Genomic DNA, 19,465 nt, shown 5'->3' with positions numbered 1-19,465 from the left:
GAACTGTACTACTCAACAACTGTTTTGGGACCTTTTCATAATGGAGTATTTGTGAAGTAAATTCTGAAATTGCATTGTTTTCATGATGAGTACAGAAGTCCGTGTCCAGTTTGCATTTACTTTCAGGATCTTGTGTCTGCAGACCTATTACCCTAAACTAAGTGCGATTAATTGTTCAATTCTAGAAGTGTGGTATAAAACTATGTAGATTTTAATTCCTGTGTGTTTTTTTTTAAATCTTCTTTCAAGCTCATCCTTTTCTTTTGATTATACCCTTGACCTCTTGGGTGTGGAATTCATTCTGTAAAAACCCTTTCATTGGCAGCACGAGTAAAATGTATCTTCATATTAAGGAATTGCAGAATAACAACATATGTAACAGCTGAAGCTGTCTACAGTGTTGGTAATGATTCATTTTGAAACAGATGTATATTTACCCCTGGGACAAAAGTTGGCCTTTCTTTAATAAAGTAATGCAGTGAGCAATCCTGCTGTCATCATTAGTTTTCAATTGAGCCAAAGGAAATGAGCCACCATATTCTTTGTAAAGAATTAATGTGGGAGTGTGCTTAATCGCTGAATCAACTGGTATCAAACTCGTCAGCCATGGAGCAACATGGAAAACCTTGAGTGGTGGTGACACTTTGTTTAAATGACCTGGAGTATTAATCCAAGGAGAAAAACTAAAACCTTTCATAAAGACCTGCTAGAAAAAGAGAAAGGACACACCATAATTGCAATAATTAATAATGGAAGGACACTTGAAACCATCATGGCTGGGTTCCAACAGTTACAAGCATTGGGTCAGCTGCGACAATTGGTATGGTAACAAATGTGGCCTGACTCACCTGATTCACAGTTGCCTGGTGTACCAGGGCCAGTGCAAAGCTTGTAGCATGTGAACACATTAGGCAGGGCAGAGCAGAAGGCCTAGCTTAGATACTGCACACAGGAATGGTGGCAGATCAAATGCAGAAAGAACTTCTCCAAGACAGGATGGCAAATGCAACAAAAGGAATGCCAACACACAGCAAAAGCCCAAGGAAGTATATAAGGTCAGCAGAGAGACAGATTGTCAGGAGGGCACGGATGAAGAATGCACTCATGGGAACAGCGGGCAAGCATTTCCCATAGTTAATTTGGATCATCATGTCAATGCTATCACGCAATCTGAGACATTTGCCGTGATCAGGATTATATGTCCACGGAAGAGTGGCAGGCATAAGTTCAGTAAAAATTGACACCGGAGCAAATGCAAATATTCTGTCCATCCACATGCTGAAGGCATGTATTTAAAGAAATGGGAATATATAGTATGACTCAGCATGGCTAGGCTGACTCCCTACAATAGTTTTCCAATCAAGTGTGTTGGAACTATAACCTTACAGTGCAGCTCTGGGAGCTCCAATTGCTACCACAAATGTTTTATATTGTAGACACAACTGGAGCAGCTGTCGCAGGACATCCAATATGCCGAGGTTTATGAATCGTCACAATACATGAAGACAGTAATGCAATGACGATGGTACAAAATATCCAGGTCAAGAGTATTGGATTGCTCCATGTAAAGGAGGACACAAAGGTTGGGAATCTTGACACGACTAGGCGATATGACCGGGAGTGTCTCTTCTCAGGCTTCATTTCATTACAGCAAGTACCCGGGGCCAGAGGGGTAGCCCGTGATGTTGCCCATTATCATTTTTCTAAGCTTTCTAAATGAGGAAAGATGAAGGCATCGAATGACCGGCAAGCAGGAGCAGAATTAGCTTGATTGCAAGTAGGACAGAATCATGCGTCAGGAACTTGGCATTTTTCAGAGGTTGCTAGGATATGCGACCATACGAGGTCCAGACACACAATGGTATGATTCTCAGATGGAACCGAAGTCAACTCAGACCTGTACATCAACAGTGCATGTGACAGCCCTGTGGCATCACGGAAACGTTCAAAGACGAAGTCTGAAGATGAACGTACAGAGGTACAAGCATAGAGGAGTAACATGCTAACCCAGAGTTCTGAGTCACCAGAGAATCAGAAGAGTCATCAAGATGAGCTCAGCTCCAGGAAGAGGTTTATGATAACAAGATCAGAACGAATAAGCAAACCTCCTCAACGTTTTATAGGGTATTAAATTTACTCAGTTGTAAATAACGTTCTGTTTTAATCATGTATCACTAGTCTGAAGCACAACATCATTGTATATTGTACGGATGTTTTTATCTTTGGAAAAAGGTGGGGTGCTGTGGGATGACCTTAAGCACGGACCACCTTAAGAAGTTGTAAGTGAAGGTCACCGGAGGAAGTGATGTCATGCCGCACATGGCCAAGGAGTTGTGGGTGTAGCCCGACAGAGTGAGATGTGTTTAGATGTGGCTCATACAGTAACTGTTTGTAAACATATGTTCTAGTTAAAGTAAAATAAAAACCCATATTTTCTTTCAATGTTACTTGTAGTCCTATGAGTCTTAACATGGTTCATACACCAAAGGAACAAGTAATATTACAAAGCCTGCCTTGGAAACAAAGCAAGCATGGCTGGAAGTCGCTGAGAAAGTGAGCAAGAAGTGTCATCTCTCGCTCATAGAATTGTAGAAACATAGAATCGTTACGGCAAAGAAGGCCATTTGATCCATCGTGTCTGTGCTGGCCCCTCCTGGATACAGTGCTGCAAGAGGTTCAATGAACTCATCAGGGTATGAAAGGTGACTGGCATGCCAACCTCCTCACTGTGACTTCCCCAGCTTTCTCCTGCACTCCTCAAACCAACATATCTTGCAGGTCCACCCATTATTGCCTTTTGAGGTATCTTCTTGCATCCCATCTGAACAGCTACTACTTACACTTGCCCTCATCTTATTGCCATCTCACACCCACCTCTCACAGTCACCCTCCACAAATGTCATTCCATCCTCTCAGCACATTCCATTTCTGACACTCGTAATTCTCTTATTTCTCTCCTTGCAGGAGGAGAGTGCTGAACACCAGGAAGAAGCAGAGAACTGGGGTTGGGGGGGGTTGGAATTTTGGTCATGGCCATCCAGTAAAATCACACTGACCACTACAACAGAGATGAACAGCATCTCTGAATGCATGGCTAACTGGTGAATAAATTGGATGTCACATGGCATACACTCATGTTGACTTGATATCAGCAGCAACTGAAATATGATGATGATCACGATGTTGTCTTTGAACCCTTTCATCTTGTCAGTTCTAATTCATGACTTTCATCTCCCACAGGTACTTCAAGCATCATACAGAAGCAGGTGTCGGAGGAGGAGGAAGACTCCTCAAAGGAGATCACGCACTCTGAGGAAGCACCATCACATGACTCATAAGCACCGTCCACCAGTTCACATATACACACCTTGGAGGGGCCTCCAAGACAGGTAGTTACAGTATCACATGGTGCACCACACATCACAAGATAGCAGGAATACAATAACACATATAGGAGCAGAAGTAGATCATATGGTCCACCATGCCTGCTCCGCCATTCAATATGATCATAGCTGATCTTGGGTTTCAATTCCACTTTCCTGTCCACTCCTCCTCACCCTTGATTCCCTGCCAGACCAAAAATCTATCTATCCCAGCCTTAAATGTATTAAACATTGGAGCATCCACAACCCTCAGAGTAGAGAATTCCAAAGATTCACAACCCTTTGAGTGAAGTAATTTCTCTTCATCTCAGTCCTGAATGATCGGCCCCTTATCCTGAGACTGTGCCCCCGTATTCTAGATTCCCAGACCAGCGGAAAGAATCTCTCAGCTTCTACCCTATCAAGCCCGTTCAGAATCTTGTATGCCTCAATTGAATCACCCCTCATTCTTCTAAACTCAAGAATATAGGAGCAGGTGTTGCAGACTGGGACAGTAGTGGAGTGTCCGTTTCAAACGCTGGACCCTCTAAGCTCTGCTCAGCTGGACACATGCTGAGCCTTGAGGGTCATCGAGGAAGAGGACTATTCTGGAGTAGCAGCAGAAAATGTGTGAACAGCATTTCCAAGTTCACTGTGCACGATTGTAGAGGAATTGGAGGAGTCCATCTCTACCATGAGTGCCATGATGTCTCAGGCCTTTGCACTGATGTCCACCTCCATGGAGCATCAGATGCGGTAAAAACTGAGTGCATGTTTGACCTTGACCAATGGCCAGCACTCAGCCTGCCAGCTTAAATAGGATGGAGGAAACCTTCGCCTTGGCCATTCGTGCCTCACTGAAGTGGAGCAAAGCACTCTTCAGCTCTTGCCTCGCAGGGAAGTGCAGGTGGGCCATGAGATGGAAAATAGAGAAAGGGGGCATGGAAGTCTGGGCTAGTCCAAAGCAGCCCCACTCCAAGCCCCTTCAGCTGGAGCCCCACATTCTGCCTCCTGTTCTATTAGCCAAGTCTGTTCCTACGCAGGTGGAGGATCCTCAGGGCTCCAAAACCCAGAGGATATTTGCCACGAATTTCTCAGTAGTCAGAGCAGAGGAACAAGCACCAGCCTCTAGCTCTGCTGAAGCCACAGGGGTAGCACCTGGTAGGAGTATTAGGAAAAGGAAGAGAAAGTCTTTGCAGTTGTACAAAGGAGAATTCACTTGGGTGTTCAGTAGTTTGTTAAATTGTCACTTTTATTGTCAATGTTTAAGCACCAAAAACTTTATTTCAAAGCTTCATTGTCCAGTCCATTCCCATTGTTGTTTGTCACCTGCAAGTTGCATCCAGCCTTAAAGAAAATGGTATTACAAGAGTAGATGATGCACAATGGGTGCCACTGAGAGGGATGGATTGTTGATTGTGGGACTGCTTTGTACTGGGGGCTGGGACTAGGCAAAGTGGGTTCAGCAGTGGTCTGCCAGATGACTACACTGCCTCATATCAGCTGAAGCATCCCTGAATGAGTCAGTCCCCTGCATCCCTGGCAGCTAAGTTTGGAACTTCAGGAACCCTAGTCATATGAGGCTCCTCCTCCTCGGAAGATGCAGAGTGATCACCACCTTCCTCCTGCAGTTCCAGTCCCCTCTGCTGCACTATGTTGTTTCAAGCTCAGCAGACCACTATTATTCTATACACCCTTGCTGGTGCATACTGAAAGATGCCCCCCCCCACAAACCCAAGATATGACCAGGCACCTGAATCACATCTTTAGAATCCCAATGACCTGCTCAATGACCACTCTTGTATTATAGTCTTCATGTGGCTTTGGTTGTACTGTTCCTGGGCATCAGAGCTTAGGGCTCCTCACAGGTGTCATCAGCCATATCCTTAGAGGGTAGCCCTTGTCTCCAACTGCTGACTCTAGTTGGAGGTGCAGGTATCTCTACCACTTAGAAGGACCAAGGGCAGCAGACACATGGAAATACTACCATCTCCAATTTCCTCTCCAAGTCTCACCATCCTGACTTAGAACTATATCGCCCTTCCTTCACTGTCACTGGGTCAAAAACCTGGAACTCCCATCGTAACAGAACTGTTGGTCTACCTATACCACATGGACTGCAGCAGCTCAAGAAAGCGACTCACCACCACCTTCTCAAGGGCAATTGGGAATGGCCTGGCCAGTGATGCTCTCATTCCATGAAATTGTTAAAATAAAAGTCAGTACAGGGTTGCTGACAGCTACCTGCCTACAAGACAACGAATGGACCCAGCATATTGGCAGCAGATAGTTTCCCCCCTGCACGAGGACAGCCTGGCAGCTGTGGCCTGTTTTTTAAAAAAAAAATGTTTTTAAGTCTTCAGAGGGTGTCTCCATTTTGAAGTGCCATTTCTTTTACCTACCTATATCGGCAGCTCCCACCTCTGACTGTGGGGCTGCTGATGTGTCATTGCTGGAGGGCCTCCTATAGGTCTTCCAGCCTCGGAAGCCCGCCCTCCATCCTTAATTGGAGGTAAGTGAGCACTCTGTCCCCTAATTGGCTTGCTCATTAAAAATCACATTGAGCATCAGGCACTGACGCAATGCAGGGACAGGTCCTGGAAGTGGTCCCAACATTGGGGTTCTGATCCCAAAACAAAAATTCTGCCCAACTATTCTTGTCTAAGACCTTGTATCAGAACTCTTCTGAATTACCAGCATTTTCTGTCCATAGTCATTTGGCTTTCAGCATATGTTAGTTGCAGTCCCACCTGCCCCAGGTAGATTCTCATGTGCTCACTAACGCGCATAAGTTAAATGTGGAAGTGGCGGTTTTCTGCCAGCTTCCTGACACTTCCTGATTTTTTTTTGATGTTTTAACACCTCACACACACTAACACCCTTTCACCCTGGCAGGTTTAAGAATCCTACCAGAACCTCCGATCTTAGCTCCTGGCAGGAGTCACGATGGCGGGTCCTGAGATGGACAGCAAACCACCCAGCCCTCCTCTGTGAGGCCTGGAAGTTTACAACTCTCTGGACCTTATCAGTTTCCCACCTGAACCTGGGGATTTTGGCCACCAGGAGAATGCCACTGTGGACCTGAAGGAATGGTATCCATCTATGGCAGGGATTGGGAGGGAGGTTTTCTTGTGGCATCTGGAGGAACATTCCTGCTCCTTCTGGTCCAGAGGAAAATATGTATTATATATTTGTTTTAAGTACTTTAATTTTCTGGACCTAATTCTCTCCTCAGATCAGCTTGCCACTAGATTGTCCTGGCAGGAAAGCCACCATGTCTTTGGTTAAACTTGCAATTGCAGCTAGGCCCAATGACTTGGTCACAGCCTGATCTGAATGTTTAAGGAAAGATCCTGCTCCTTCCTGGTGAAGTGATATCTTCACTGTTGGAGATGCTTTCTTAGATCACCAAGAAAACTGACATAGCAGGAAAGTAGCTGATTGAAAAGATAAAATTTTTTTCCCCACAAAGCTAGTTTATTGTAGATCCTGGACAACCCATGTGGAGGTAACATTTTTGTCTTTCTTTAGTTCCAAGTGTGATTCCAATATATGGATGAGATATTCCTACTGCCAGATTAAGAAATCTACAATTCTCTGCATCAATGTAGTGAAAGAGACATCTTGATACTGTGGGGGTGGGGTGGGGGTGGGGGAGGGGAGGTTGGAAAGTAGCTACTTTCTGTGTATCTCATGGACACTGATTCCTGTAAATTTGCAATCTGTCACTGTTTACAATGGCTTGACCTTGGCAAAACTGAACAGCAATAATGTTTTGTGGGAGTATAAGAAAGTAACTGGATATTCCTACATAAAACTGCACAGTTGGAGAAGTAGCTTTTGAAATGAACTGTATAATTTTGCCACGACTTTGACAGGATGTAATATTATGATATGGTTAGCTCCTGTGTGTTTTTTTAATTGGACAGTCTAAAAATAATTAGTCATTTGTTAAAATGATCTGATTACATACTTTGTGTAGAATTTAAAGTTTGTGTAACTGCAGGGTGTGATATCTTCACTTGGGCTTGCCTCAACCACTTTCACACTTGTGCTTGCCGTAAATTCTTCCCTACTCAGTCCAACTGGGGCCCATACCTGGTTGTGGTGAAATCGAGCAAGTGGTTTGGTAAGCCAATCATTTTTTTCTGTTGTGGAGGCAAACCTGTTAAACAATGCTGTTATCCTCTTGCCTCCTGTGGTATTACTCATAGAAAGTTGTCCCTGTTACAAAGGGAGGGCTAGAGTAGAGAAGGGCTCCATTCTTAGCAAAAAATTTTATTATCTTGGTTAGAGCTCACACTTTCTTTGGAGCAATGTAGGTAACAAAATATAATGGTTTCCCTGGCTCGTCCTTTATTGCTGATTTTGTTAGGGTGGGCTGGTGGTTAGAGGAAAGTGGGGCTGATCAAGATCCAGCCTAGATGTGCTCTGTAAATAGTCAGGCTTGCAGTCAATCCAAAAAAAATTGCATTCATATGCAGCTGCTGATTTCACCTCAGCCATTGCTCCTACTCTGTCCCTGTTTTCCTTCAAACCTCTCCCTAATTGCAAAGAAATTGGTGGCTGCCTTTAGATTTCAAAGGAAAGTGGCTGTAATTCGCATTCTGGAGCCAGTTAGAAAGATCCACAATATTAACAGAAGTGAGTAATGCAACTCAGTAACTGATCTGTTGGCACTTTCCATCTATGAAAGATGGACATGCAGCAAACAATCCATTTAGGTGCGGTGTCTTCTCTTGGTGCACCTTTTGCTGATGGTTGATCGCCAATCCTCGAGAGGCAGGTTCTGCCACAAGTGCTGCACGTGAAGCTGCCAAGTGATGCTGAGAGTTGTTTTCGGCATTGGTTCCTATTGCCAACCTGCTGTAGACACTGGTCATTGTGATAGTGCATGCCAGTCCCAGGTGTGATAGTTGACATTTAGGGCCTTCATGTCATACTTGAAAGCATCCTTGAAGTGGAGTTTTGGGTGCCCCACTGGCTATCTGGCCCCAGCTACCTCACCATTCACAAGGTCCTTGGGTATGCAACTGTCTTCCATCCTGCGGACGTGTCCGATCCACTGAAGCTGCCTGTTTGATTAATGCCAACACACTTGGGAGCTCTGCCTTTGAAAGGACTGGCACATTTGTGATTTTTTTTATTTGTCCTGCCAGGATATACCCATAATGCACTGCAGACAGTGAAGATGGAAATTATTGAACTTTTCCTGGTAACTGTAAGTCGCCCATGTTTCGCAGCCATACAGCAAGGTGCTGAGAGCACAGGCCTTATAAACCATCAGCTTGGTCCTAAGGGTCAGCTTGGTATTATACCATTTTGCAAGTTGGCCAAAAGTGGTAGCTGCTTTCCCAATGCGTGTATCAAGCTCTGCATCAAGTGACAGATTGTCTGTCACCATGCATCCTAGGTAGCAGAATTTGCTAACCACTTCCAGTAAGGTGTTATTTAGTAACTGATACTCCAGACCATACTCTAAGTTGACCACCCAGAAAAGGAGTAGTCCTTTCAAGGAATTTACAACATTGTATAGGTTACAAAGAATAAAGATCTTGCTCTGAATTAGTTAATTTGTCAAGGAGTGTTATAAATGTCACATGGATACATTTTCAAATTAAAAAATATTGAACACAAATCTGGTTCACTAAATAAAGAGTTTTGGTTGATGTTAGCTTTTCTTTTGTATTTGGATCTGTTTTCTGATGCTTGCTTGTTCCGCTTTAGTATATGTGCACTGAATTGAACTCTTTGAACTGAGTCAGCCATGCCTTAGTTGGTAGCACTCATGTCTTCGAGTCAAAAGGTTGTAGGATCACCCCTACTAAAGAGACTTGAACACAAAAATCTAGGCTGACACTCCAGTAAGGTACCGAGGAAGTGCTGCACTGTTAGAGGTGTTATCTTTTGAATGAGGCATTAAAACCAACTGTCCTCTTGGGTGGAAAGATCCAATAGCATTATTTCGAAGAAAAGCAAAATAGTTATCTCTGGTGTCTTGGCCAACATCGATTCTTTCATTAACATCACAAAAACAGGTCATTATCGCATTGCTGTTTGTGGGAGGCTGCTGTGCACAGATTGGCAGCCACGTTTCCTAAATTATAACTGTCGTTATGCTTTGAAAGTACCTCAGCGTTATGGAATTCCTGAGGTTGTGAAAGGCACTATATAAATGCAATCCTTTCTTTCTTGCTTTTGATTTGCATGAAATAATAGGCGGACACTAAAAGTCTTGGTCTAATATAGTTGAGACACAGGTTGGTTTGGTTGGAAATCCAATACAAAAGAGAGGATATGTTTAACTATAGCCTACCATGACCGGTGAAGGCATTTGATATTTTGCTGGGCACAGAGCACATGGAAAAGCGCAATTTATTTTCATGAAGGTAGAGGTATCTTTCCAGGAAAGCCTACTAATCAGAATTGTGAGGCATTTTTCAAATCTGTACTGTGGTGATTTGGAGTCCTTGCTGAGAGTATTGGGAGCCATTGGTATTCATTGACTTCCTTTCTCACATTGGTTGGGAAACTGGCCATATTTTTTGGATGCTGCTGTTTTTTCCCCTCTACTGTAGAAATGATATGGTTTTAGTGCTGGGGAGGGTTAAATCAGAAATATCATGTAAGCTGTTGTGGATCATAGAGTATTGCTTATTATGTAGGTTATTTGACATGGCTAGAATGCAATTTGCCGGTGGTTGTACCAATTGAGAGAAATTCTGAATAGCAAAATAAAACCAGGCTTAATGCATCCAACTTATAGCAATTTGAATGACTAGTTCTAAAGCAATCCTTGATTGTGGCAATTTGAAAGCCACCGTCTAGTTTGATGTAGAACTTAATTGGTGATTCATTTGCATGGAAGTGACAGTAAATAGTGCCAAAAACAGGCTAATTTTTTAACCTATTCTTCATTGGCTCTGATGCATTGAAGCACATTGCAGAGATAAATGGCCCATTTTAATACTTTATCAAATTGTGTTGTACTCAGTTTTTCTTTTGAATGAATCATAGCTGGTTTGCTTATATTGTGGGTGATCTTAAAGCTGATAATTAAGTGGAAACACTTTGACTCTTCGTTCTTGAAGCACAGGGGTAGATTAGAGAAAAATGCATAAGCTATCTCTGCCCACATGTATAGTTCCTGCAAATTTCCTTTCAGCTGATCTTTCCGCTGTGACCAAGGTAAGGCTGCAAGATTCCCAGAAAACAAAGGAGGGAGGAATTTGTGTGCAACAGCAGGCATATATTCTTTGGCTAATTGGATTCAAGAGTAAAGTCTGTGTTCCTACATAGTGCCAATGAGGCAATGGCCATCCCTGAGGCATGTGGTCATCAAAGCAAGGAAGCCACAGAATAAGGGCTGTGAAATTATGTAATAAATACATTGTTTTCATCCATGTGCACAAAACATTGAAGACCAGGAAGTCTTTCTATAAAAGCAAAAGCTCTTCTGAGAAAATAATTGGGAAGAGAAGGTACCCAGCAGAATGGTAAGCATTTTGATGAATGTTAAGTCTCTTAAGTACACAATGTATTTAAAATGCTGATTTGATTTTCCCCTATTACTACCGTGATGTGACTGTGCTTGGGTTTGCCTTCAAAAGATCAGTTTAAAATGTATTGTACCTGCTTTGTACATTTTTTATAAGTTCTGAGTTGTTTTATTACAGTAAAACCATCTGGATTTTTTTAGAATGGTTCCCCAAATGTCTGTGTTCAGACTTCAGTCACTGAGCATTATTGACTCATGAAACAGCGAAAGCCATTATTTCAAATGTTACTCATTTAATTTAAATTCCAAAGGAAATGCATATTCCACTGTAAAGTTGTATGTCAGCTGTAAAATTTCCTTAAAGCTTGGCACACCAGCGCTACATTTTGTTTTCTATTTTGGGTTTGCAAACAAACCATAGTGCAGTGTTAAATACAAACTTGTTTTTTTTCTTGCCCCCCCCCCCCTACCGAAAGCAAAGCCACAATCCCAACTAATGTCTTGCTGAAGGGCCACAATCAAGGATACTACAGTATGCTGCACCATGGAGTAATGGGATGTAGATCTACGTCCTAGGGTGGGGTTGGGGTTTCCCCCTCTCACTGAACTCCTGTTTTTTTTTTTAAATAGTGCTGGGGTGAACAGTTCCTAGAAGAGGCCAGGCTTTTCTCCCAAAGAAAGGGAAAAAGCTGTAGAACTTATTTTAATATGCCCCTTGCTCGTTGGGGAAAAATTTGTATCTTAATGGCATTCACTTGGTTTCCTTTACTGACAAGATCGGGGAATAGTACTGAATCACAGTTTGGAAAATAGTCTATGAATGGAGCCCAGCAGTATGCCAGGGGCAACAATGAAGGGAGGGAGGCCACAAATTTCCCCTGCCTCACATTCGACACCATTTCTGATGCAACTGTGTCATGACAACAATCCTGATAAAATCAAGGAAATTAACTCATGGGCTGGAATTTTACACCACTCCAATGAGCGGGATGGTGGCGTAAAATGGAGTGGGAGGCTCAGAGAGGCTTTCCCGACCTGTGCCCGACTCTGCCGCCCTTTTACGTAGGGCGGGGGCGCAAAAAACAGCCTACCCGCCCCAGGCCAATCAAGACCCTTAAGGGCTTTCGCTCCCCCCTCTCCATGCAGATTTTACACGTGGCAAGCGGACATCTTGGATCCAGGAAAACTGCCTGGGAAGCCCAGGCAGCTGTTGATCATCCCAGGGAGGGCCCTGCTCATCGACGATAGAAGGCAGTCCATGCTACCCCAACCACTCCCAGCACCCAACCCCCCCCCCACCTTCCCGCCCCCCACCCAACCGACCACCCTTGCCTCGCCGAGGCCAAACCTATTACCCCCAGCGAGGCAACAAAAACTTACCTTTCCTCCCGGCTGCATGTCGTCTTCTAGCTTCAGCTGGGCTGCAGTTCCAGCAGTGGCCACCGCTGCTAGCCCGCTGATTGGCTGGCAGCTCAATGAGGAGGGACCTCCTCCCACAAGCGGCTGGAAGTCCCGCCTTGGAACACTTAAAGCTTGGGGACCCATAAAATATGGAACGGATCCCCAGGCGAGGCGGAAGCGGGTTCGCCACCAACTTTTATGTCGGAGGCTGGCTCCTGTCCGCCCACCGTAAAATTCCGGCCATGGAGTCACAATTTTCCACGTTTTTGTGGTGTATTTTGCTGATTTTTTTTTCTGAGCTAACCTATGGCAGATTAGTTCTTCTGAGGATTGTTTCACTAAGATGATTTTCTTGATCTCCAACCAACACTAGGCGGCACAGTACATAATTGTCTATATCCTGGGTGCATATAGAAATTACTGCATCTTTGGAATTGACCTAGGGGGCAAATTTGATGAGAGTTTGCCGATTTTGCTTAGAGTACCTGTGCTTCTTTCTAGTTTCTTCTGATCTTCCATAAAGCGGCAACAGGCGAATTGGAGGAAGACAGTGGGTTGATGGCTCTTGCCAGGCTTTCAGAAATTGATGTCTCCAGTGAGGGGGTTCAAGGTGCCAAGCATTTCTTTGAGGCAAAGGTAAAGACCAACTGTCAGACCAAGGTGGAAATATTTACAGTACAAAAAAAAACCTGTAAAACTGGACTATTTATAAATGGTCAGCTGAACAACCAGTTGCCAGGTAATTCTTGGATTGGTAGAGTTTTCATTTAAAAGGCTGTGTTTGCTGACCATGACATTTGGTCTAGTATTGAACTGTACTGAAGATGCTGGGAGGTATAATTGGGCAGCACTCTGCTTGGAATGTGTAAATTGATCCAGTCAGTAACAGTCAAGCTGTAGAACGGCAGAGCTTCAGTACACTTTTTATTGCTGAGTTCAGACAAAGCACAGCACTGTAGTGAAAAAACAAAGTGCTGGAAATACTCAGCAGATCTGGCAGCATCTGTGGAGAGAGAAACAGAGTTAACATTTCAGGTCAGTGACCCTTCATCAACACTGTAGGGTGTATCCATACATGATATGACCACTTTATTTGTATACATTTGTCAGTAGTTTAGTTTGGAGGTATTTCAGGCATATGAATGTTTTGATTTTAACACATATCAGGCACTTGGAAGATAGAAAAAAATTGAGCTATCTTAAACTTGCAACCTATTGAAACAATTTATCTGAAGTCTTGCTTTCGCAGTAGTGGAAATGCTGCTAATATAGGAAGAAAAGGAAGTCGGTTGAAGCTAAATATAGTCATGAGTCAGTAGGTGCCAGCCATGACTCAGTTGGTAATTCTCTCACCTTTGAGTCAGAGGTTGTGGGTTCAAATCCTACTCCAGTGTCGAGATGTACTGCCTTTCAGCTGAAATGTTAAACTGAGGCCCCGTCTCTCCTCTCTCAGGTGGATGTAAAATATCCCACATTACTATTTTAAAGAAGAGCCTGATGTCTCCCTGATGTTCTGCCCAATATTTATCCCTCAATCAACATCACTGAAAAATGAATTATCTGGTTATTATCACATTGCTGTGTGAAAAATTGGGACCTGCATTTCCTACATTACAACAGTGACTACAATTCAAAAGTATTTCATTGACTGTAAAGTGCTTGGGGTGTCCTGAGGTAGTGTAAAGCACTATATAAACTTTTTTATAGCTATATATAAGTAAGGTTTTAAATCTGAGGTAATTAGCATCAAGCACCCAAACCCAAGAAAACCAGCGATAACTTAATACTTTGACGTATTTCAGATATACAGTCTTGTGTATAGCCTTCATCTAAATGGCCATGAACTGTACTATAGTGGTAATTTCAACAAAGTTGCTCCATGTCTCCATTGATTATAGTATATCATCTAAAATCTTTGTTTTAAGGGCCAGTTTCTTGCACACAAGGTGCATACTTCAATTATGGCTTTTCCATTCGTTCATGCGATGTTGGCATCGGATTTATTGCCCATCCCTAATTGCCCTTGAGAATATTTTATAACCAACAGCGGTTCAAGTGGTGATATTTTATCAGCTTACTTGCTATTTTGACAGCTATGCAAATCCTTTGTGGTTAATGCTCCAAACCTGAAGGTGGTTAAAGGAAAGCAGGTTGAGGAATTGGGTCACGTGACTTATAACTCCTGCCACAAGCTTACCATTCTGTGGACTGCTAGCTACAATCTCTGGCAATAGAGTGAAGTGTTAAGCAGACACTGATGGACCATTTGGTAGTGACTGATGAGCAATGAAGGCAGTGAAGCCAGTTGGCACCTTTCCAGCAGTTGAGGAATAATGCAAAGCTTTAGTGAAATGCGGGAGATTTAATGGCTTTAAGTCATAAAATCATATTTCCTAAAGTTTGCTTGCACTTGTTTCTAGGTCCAGGCTCTGACCACTGGCAGCAAGTTTGAAGCTGAAATCAAAGCTGAGCAGGAGCAGCGCAAACGTATGGAAGAGGACAGAAAGCAGCGAAGAGCAGCCTTTAAAGAACTGAAGGCAGCATTTCAGTAGTAACTCCCATGTCCTGTACAGCACAACCACTTGTACAGATTTGTAAAGGATAGAACTAAATACTAACCAGCTGGACAACTAAAACTTGCACTAAGTGACTGTCTCTTGGGTACCATTTTATTTTAATTTAACCTAAAGTTCGAGACTTGTAATTTTTTTAGTTGTCTAACTGATTTGGCTCTATATACAAGCCTCTAAATTGCAATCGTGCTATTGGCATGATGAAACTAATAGCTCTGGTTTAGAGTAGTTTGCTTATCAATTAAGATGTTCATAGTCACCTTCTCTCTCCCTATTTATACTGTTAAAATTAACTGCTCAGGGCTGTGCTTTTGTAGAATTTAATGTCTCTTAGAAATGCTGCACTAAATTGTATACCATTTGAAGTATTTTTGAATTTATCTTTTGTAGTCTTATTTTTATATATATAATCTGCAGTTCATTTGGGAACAAGTTTAGATCATAGATGCAGAAGCTCACTTTTTCAATGGTATCCGTGGAAACTGCTTTTTGTGTTTTAAACATGTACTTAATACAAAGACCAATAATCATTTTAACAATTTAATCTGCAAAACTATACAAGAATAGATGCTTAAAATGGTGTGGATAATAATTCCAAAATGTTAATATTGTATCAATATTGAATTAAGTCCTGCTGTGACTAAACATTTTAACTGAGTTTTGATAATATTTGGAAATGAGTAATATGTAGATTTCAAATTGTAAATTTTTCAGGTACTTTCTAAACATATGTTGACTATCAACTGTATAAATGATGGAAGCCTTGTGAAATAGCAGAGTTTGTGTATGAACCTTCTGTGTCACAGAACAGTAAGATGTAAGCTCTTGTTCATGATTACCCGCAGTAATTTTCCAGCCTACTCAGTGATCTAGGAGAAACTGTGAGGCCAGTTGGTCCTCAAAAGGAGAAGACATTACTTGCCTCGTAATGTGTTTGTGTGACACCTAGAAGCTGTTTAGAATAACTTGGAAATAGGCTATCGTTCTGGCTGCCCTCTTGGACAGTGGGAAGTTCTGCTTGACATGGAAAGCCTATAGAAATGAAATGGATGAGAATATTGAACACTGTGGTAGGGCTTAGGTCAAAAATGCCCTTATTTCATTCCGTGACTTTAAAATATCCCTTATTTTTAACCATACTAACTAATCTGATAAATGACATGTTGGTCGTTGATTTGACTACCCAGTTAAATATTTGCTGGAACGTGAACCTTCAAACTTTTTTGCCTCTTTGGCTTGTCACCTTTTGTGCATAAGTTTCTTATCACAAATACTTGGTTGAGTTTCTTATACAGGAAACATTTGGAGCAGGAAACATTGTTCTATGGTGCAATCAGTTCTGGCACATTGGCCATCCAATACAAGAACATTCTAATGACTATACTGGCTAATTTGTGTTCTGTTAAGTATGATGTTGGTCTAAGATTATATGAGCATTTTTCTTTTCTTATCGAGGATTGACGTGTAGATGCCTCATAAAAATGTTTTCCTTTTGGATTATAGTTCCAGTTTTAAGTGCATCCCTAAATCAAATGTTAGCTGATGTGGATTATGAATGAGTTTGTCTATGGACCAAATCAATCTGCTTAACTTCTGGCCTACTTACCATTATGTTTTCTGCATAAGTTACATGCTGATGGAACATATAAACTTGTTATGATGATGTAGGCCTTTTGTTGCCTCTATAATCTTGGAGTCCACAAATGGTGAACAAAAAGAAATGTAAACCTCACAAGATTTGGTTAACAAGCTCAAACGAAAGGTTTTTCTTCAAACTGGGTACCGACTTATTTTGGGGGTTGGGGGGGAAAGAATTGGAAGGGAAAGCACTGACTTTGTTTTACCAGGGTATGTGATGCACCAATTCTAAACACTACACTGAGGCTTCTGTTGGATAGCAAGCACTATGAGCACAGGGACCCTGCTCCAACACTGAGAAAATGAATAAATGTTTATAAAGTGGGAACATAGGTTTATATTTGTGGGGAAGGTAAAGGTGACTTCAAGGATTTAGTAGTGGTTATTTCAAAATATTAAAATTCTATAGGTGAAGTGCAACATGCAAAGATTTAACTGTAATTTGCCTAATAGTTTATAAACAAACTTTTTTTTTAAATGGCCTGACTTGATGGTTTGTATTTTAAAGGATGATTTCTTCCTAGCTCTGCTATGATATTTCTTCCACTTGAATCACATTTTTCCAAGGTATCTCCCCTTGAATGAAACCTGATTTATTGTACCTTTGTGTGCCAAAGTTGTTTAGCAATGTGAACCTGCTAGTCAATCCTACTGAAAGGATCCTGACCCTAGTGAGCTGTGTTGTTTAGGGAGTTGCTAGAATATTTTCACAAGGCATGGGAAGGTGGGGAGAAAAAATATGAACAGTCAAGGTGCATTTGTCACCTGTTGGCTAGCTGAAAATAAGACAAGACCAGAGCAGGATAAGGACTTTTATCTGGACAAAATGGAGAAAAAGTTATGTATTTAAAAGCAGAGTCTAGAAATATAAATTTTAAAGGTGCCACATTAAAGCATTGCTATTGAAAATGCTGGAAATTTCAGTGCTGTAATTATCTTGGAATTATTTTGGAGAGGAACAATCCTTTAAAAACCTGAGTTTCTAAGTTTTTTTAAATGTTATAATATACCTGCTGTGTGTGTTTATGCTATTTAAAATCATATTTTTGAAGTAATAAAATAAATACTAATGGTCATCCATTGTGAATGTGAACATTTTCTTGTGCACATCCACACATTTAGCTTTATGAATTTATTAGACACTAACCTCCCAGTCCAATTCACACATTGCAAGTTCAAACAACTGTATCTGTATTTGACCCCGTAATACTGGCAGCTACATTTCTGTAGCATGCACAATATGGCTTTGAAAACCAGAAATGTAATTACAGAAAGTATAGATAAACCAAGCTTGCTTTTTTACACAATAAAGCACCTTAATATTTACCTTACAGTAATCTATTAATTTTTTTTCTATTTTTATACCTTTGACCCTCATAGGGTTAAATTCAATAGCCCCCGACAATGAGCATTGAGATCACAATGCACGATTAACCTGTGTCCGTTGCTTCTGATGCAGGCAGCATGCCAACTTTCTGCTGCCTGATCATTTAACAGGATTGCAGCATATAGTCTGTGCTAACTGTGCAAATGAGTGGTTGCTCACCTCAGCAGGGGATCCAAAATCCTTGTAGGTTAGCAGCAGTTAAAGCAAGCCTGCACTACTTAGTCAGCCTGCAGCTCTTAATGGGGAGATGCAATGTAACTGGGGCAGGTGCTGGAAGTCATTCCACAACTGAATCTGACCTGCGAAAGCCACAAGAATGGCAAAACTTGGAAGACAATGGGCTCCAAGAATCTCCTGCTGGTGGGGGCCAGGTGTGGCTGCATGTCCTCACCCCATGGAGGAGACATTGCTCACTATCATTCGAGTAGCCCTTGCTGAGGCTGAGGCCAGCTCTGCGGCTGAAATGATAGAAGATGATCGGTATCTTCATATCTTATCCTTCTAATTACATCCTACCATTCTCCCTCATCCTACAATCACTTCTGATTTAGAAACTGCAGATGGGGTAAACACACACCTCTTATTTTCTTACCTCCCCTCACCACAACCCATACTCAAGAGCTGAAATCTGGCCAGGCAGTGGTTTTAATGAAGTAACACTGTCACTCGATCTTACAATCACAGCCTTCAGCTCAAATGTTGACACTGCGTGTACTTTAGAGGATAGCATAGAAACACTGGGCATGGGTGGCCTGCAGCCAGGCTAGGGCAAGGGTAGTGTAGGTGCCAGTGTCCTAGAGGATGAGGTCACACACGAGTTATGCTGCAGAGGACTCAGATGAGAGTTCAGTGGGGTAGGCTACAGAAGAAGGGTGATGGAAATTCACAACAAAATGCTTGGTATTTTGGGATGTCTGGCAGAAAGCCTGCGGTCAATGTCAAGGAGCATGGAGGAGTCTGACACCAATTTGGCATGGTTTTGCATTGAGCTTTCCAGCATGGCAGTGGTGTACAATGCTTTTCTAACTAAATGTATTGGGAGAAAATGTGATGTAAGCTTACCAAACATCTGGAGCTCCAGGGCAGATGATTCAACATCAGGCAAAATCTCAAGATATTTTATGATATTTTTCTTAGACCAAATTGCACTTTCCTTCTGTAGATTGGCACTATGATAATGTCCTTTTGATCTTTAAACATCATACTTAATCATTTCTGGTACAAGTCATTTCAAGTCCCTTTATTCTTTTCAGATGTTATGAAATTTTCCTTCTGATGTCCAGTATGGATTTGGCCAAAAAAGGGGCAATAAAAGTATTTAAATGGCAGAAACATTTCTGTTGTTATCCCTGCTGGATTTCATTTTATGCCTTTGTATATCATGTGCCAGTGTTGATAAATTAAATAAATTAAGTTATCTGTAGAAATTGCTGTCTTTACGTTTGATCAGTAAGTATAACACATTATCCGCAGTATGATATCTAAAGAGCTTTCATACCTACAGACTAAATTATTGCTCCTTGAAACACTATGACATTCATATGCTCTCGGAATCCACTGTTTTCTTGAATTCATTTGTGGGATGTGAGTGGCGCTGGCAAGGACT

At 42.0% G+C, this 19,465-nt stretch overlaps 1 protein-coding gene across 1 annotated transcript in view; it reads left to right on the top strand.

Annotated features, from left to right (window-relative positions):
* efhd1 (EF-hand domain family, member D1) overlaps nucleotides 1-19,242 on the top strand; it is a 150,155-nt gene extending 130,913 nt beyond the window's left edge. The window contains exons 3-4 of the mRNA XM_068042066.1: nucleotides 12,763-12,897; nucleotides 14,682-19,242. Of these exons, the coding sequence (XP_067898167.1) occupies nucleotides 12,763-12,897; nucleotides 14,682-14,813 (267 nt within the window). The 3' untranslated portion in view covers nucleotides 14,814-19,242. The remainder of the gene's footprint in view (nucleotides 1-12,762; nucleotides 12,898-14,681) is intronic.
* Nucleotides 19,243-19,465: the final 223 nt, after the last annotated feature.

This window comes from Heterodontus francisci, chromosome 11 (assembly GCF_036365525.1).
Source record: "Heterodontus francisci isolate sHetFra1 chromosome 11, sHetFra1.hap1, whole genome shotgun sequence".
Classification (NCBI taxonomy): Eukaryota; Metazoa; Chordata; class Chondrichthyes; order Heterodontiformes; family Heterodontidae; genus Heterodontus; species Heterodontus francisci.
Note: the sequence above shows the minus strand (reverse complement) of the source record. Positions and strands in the feature narration are given on the sequence as shown.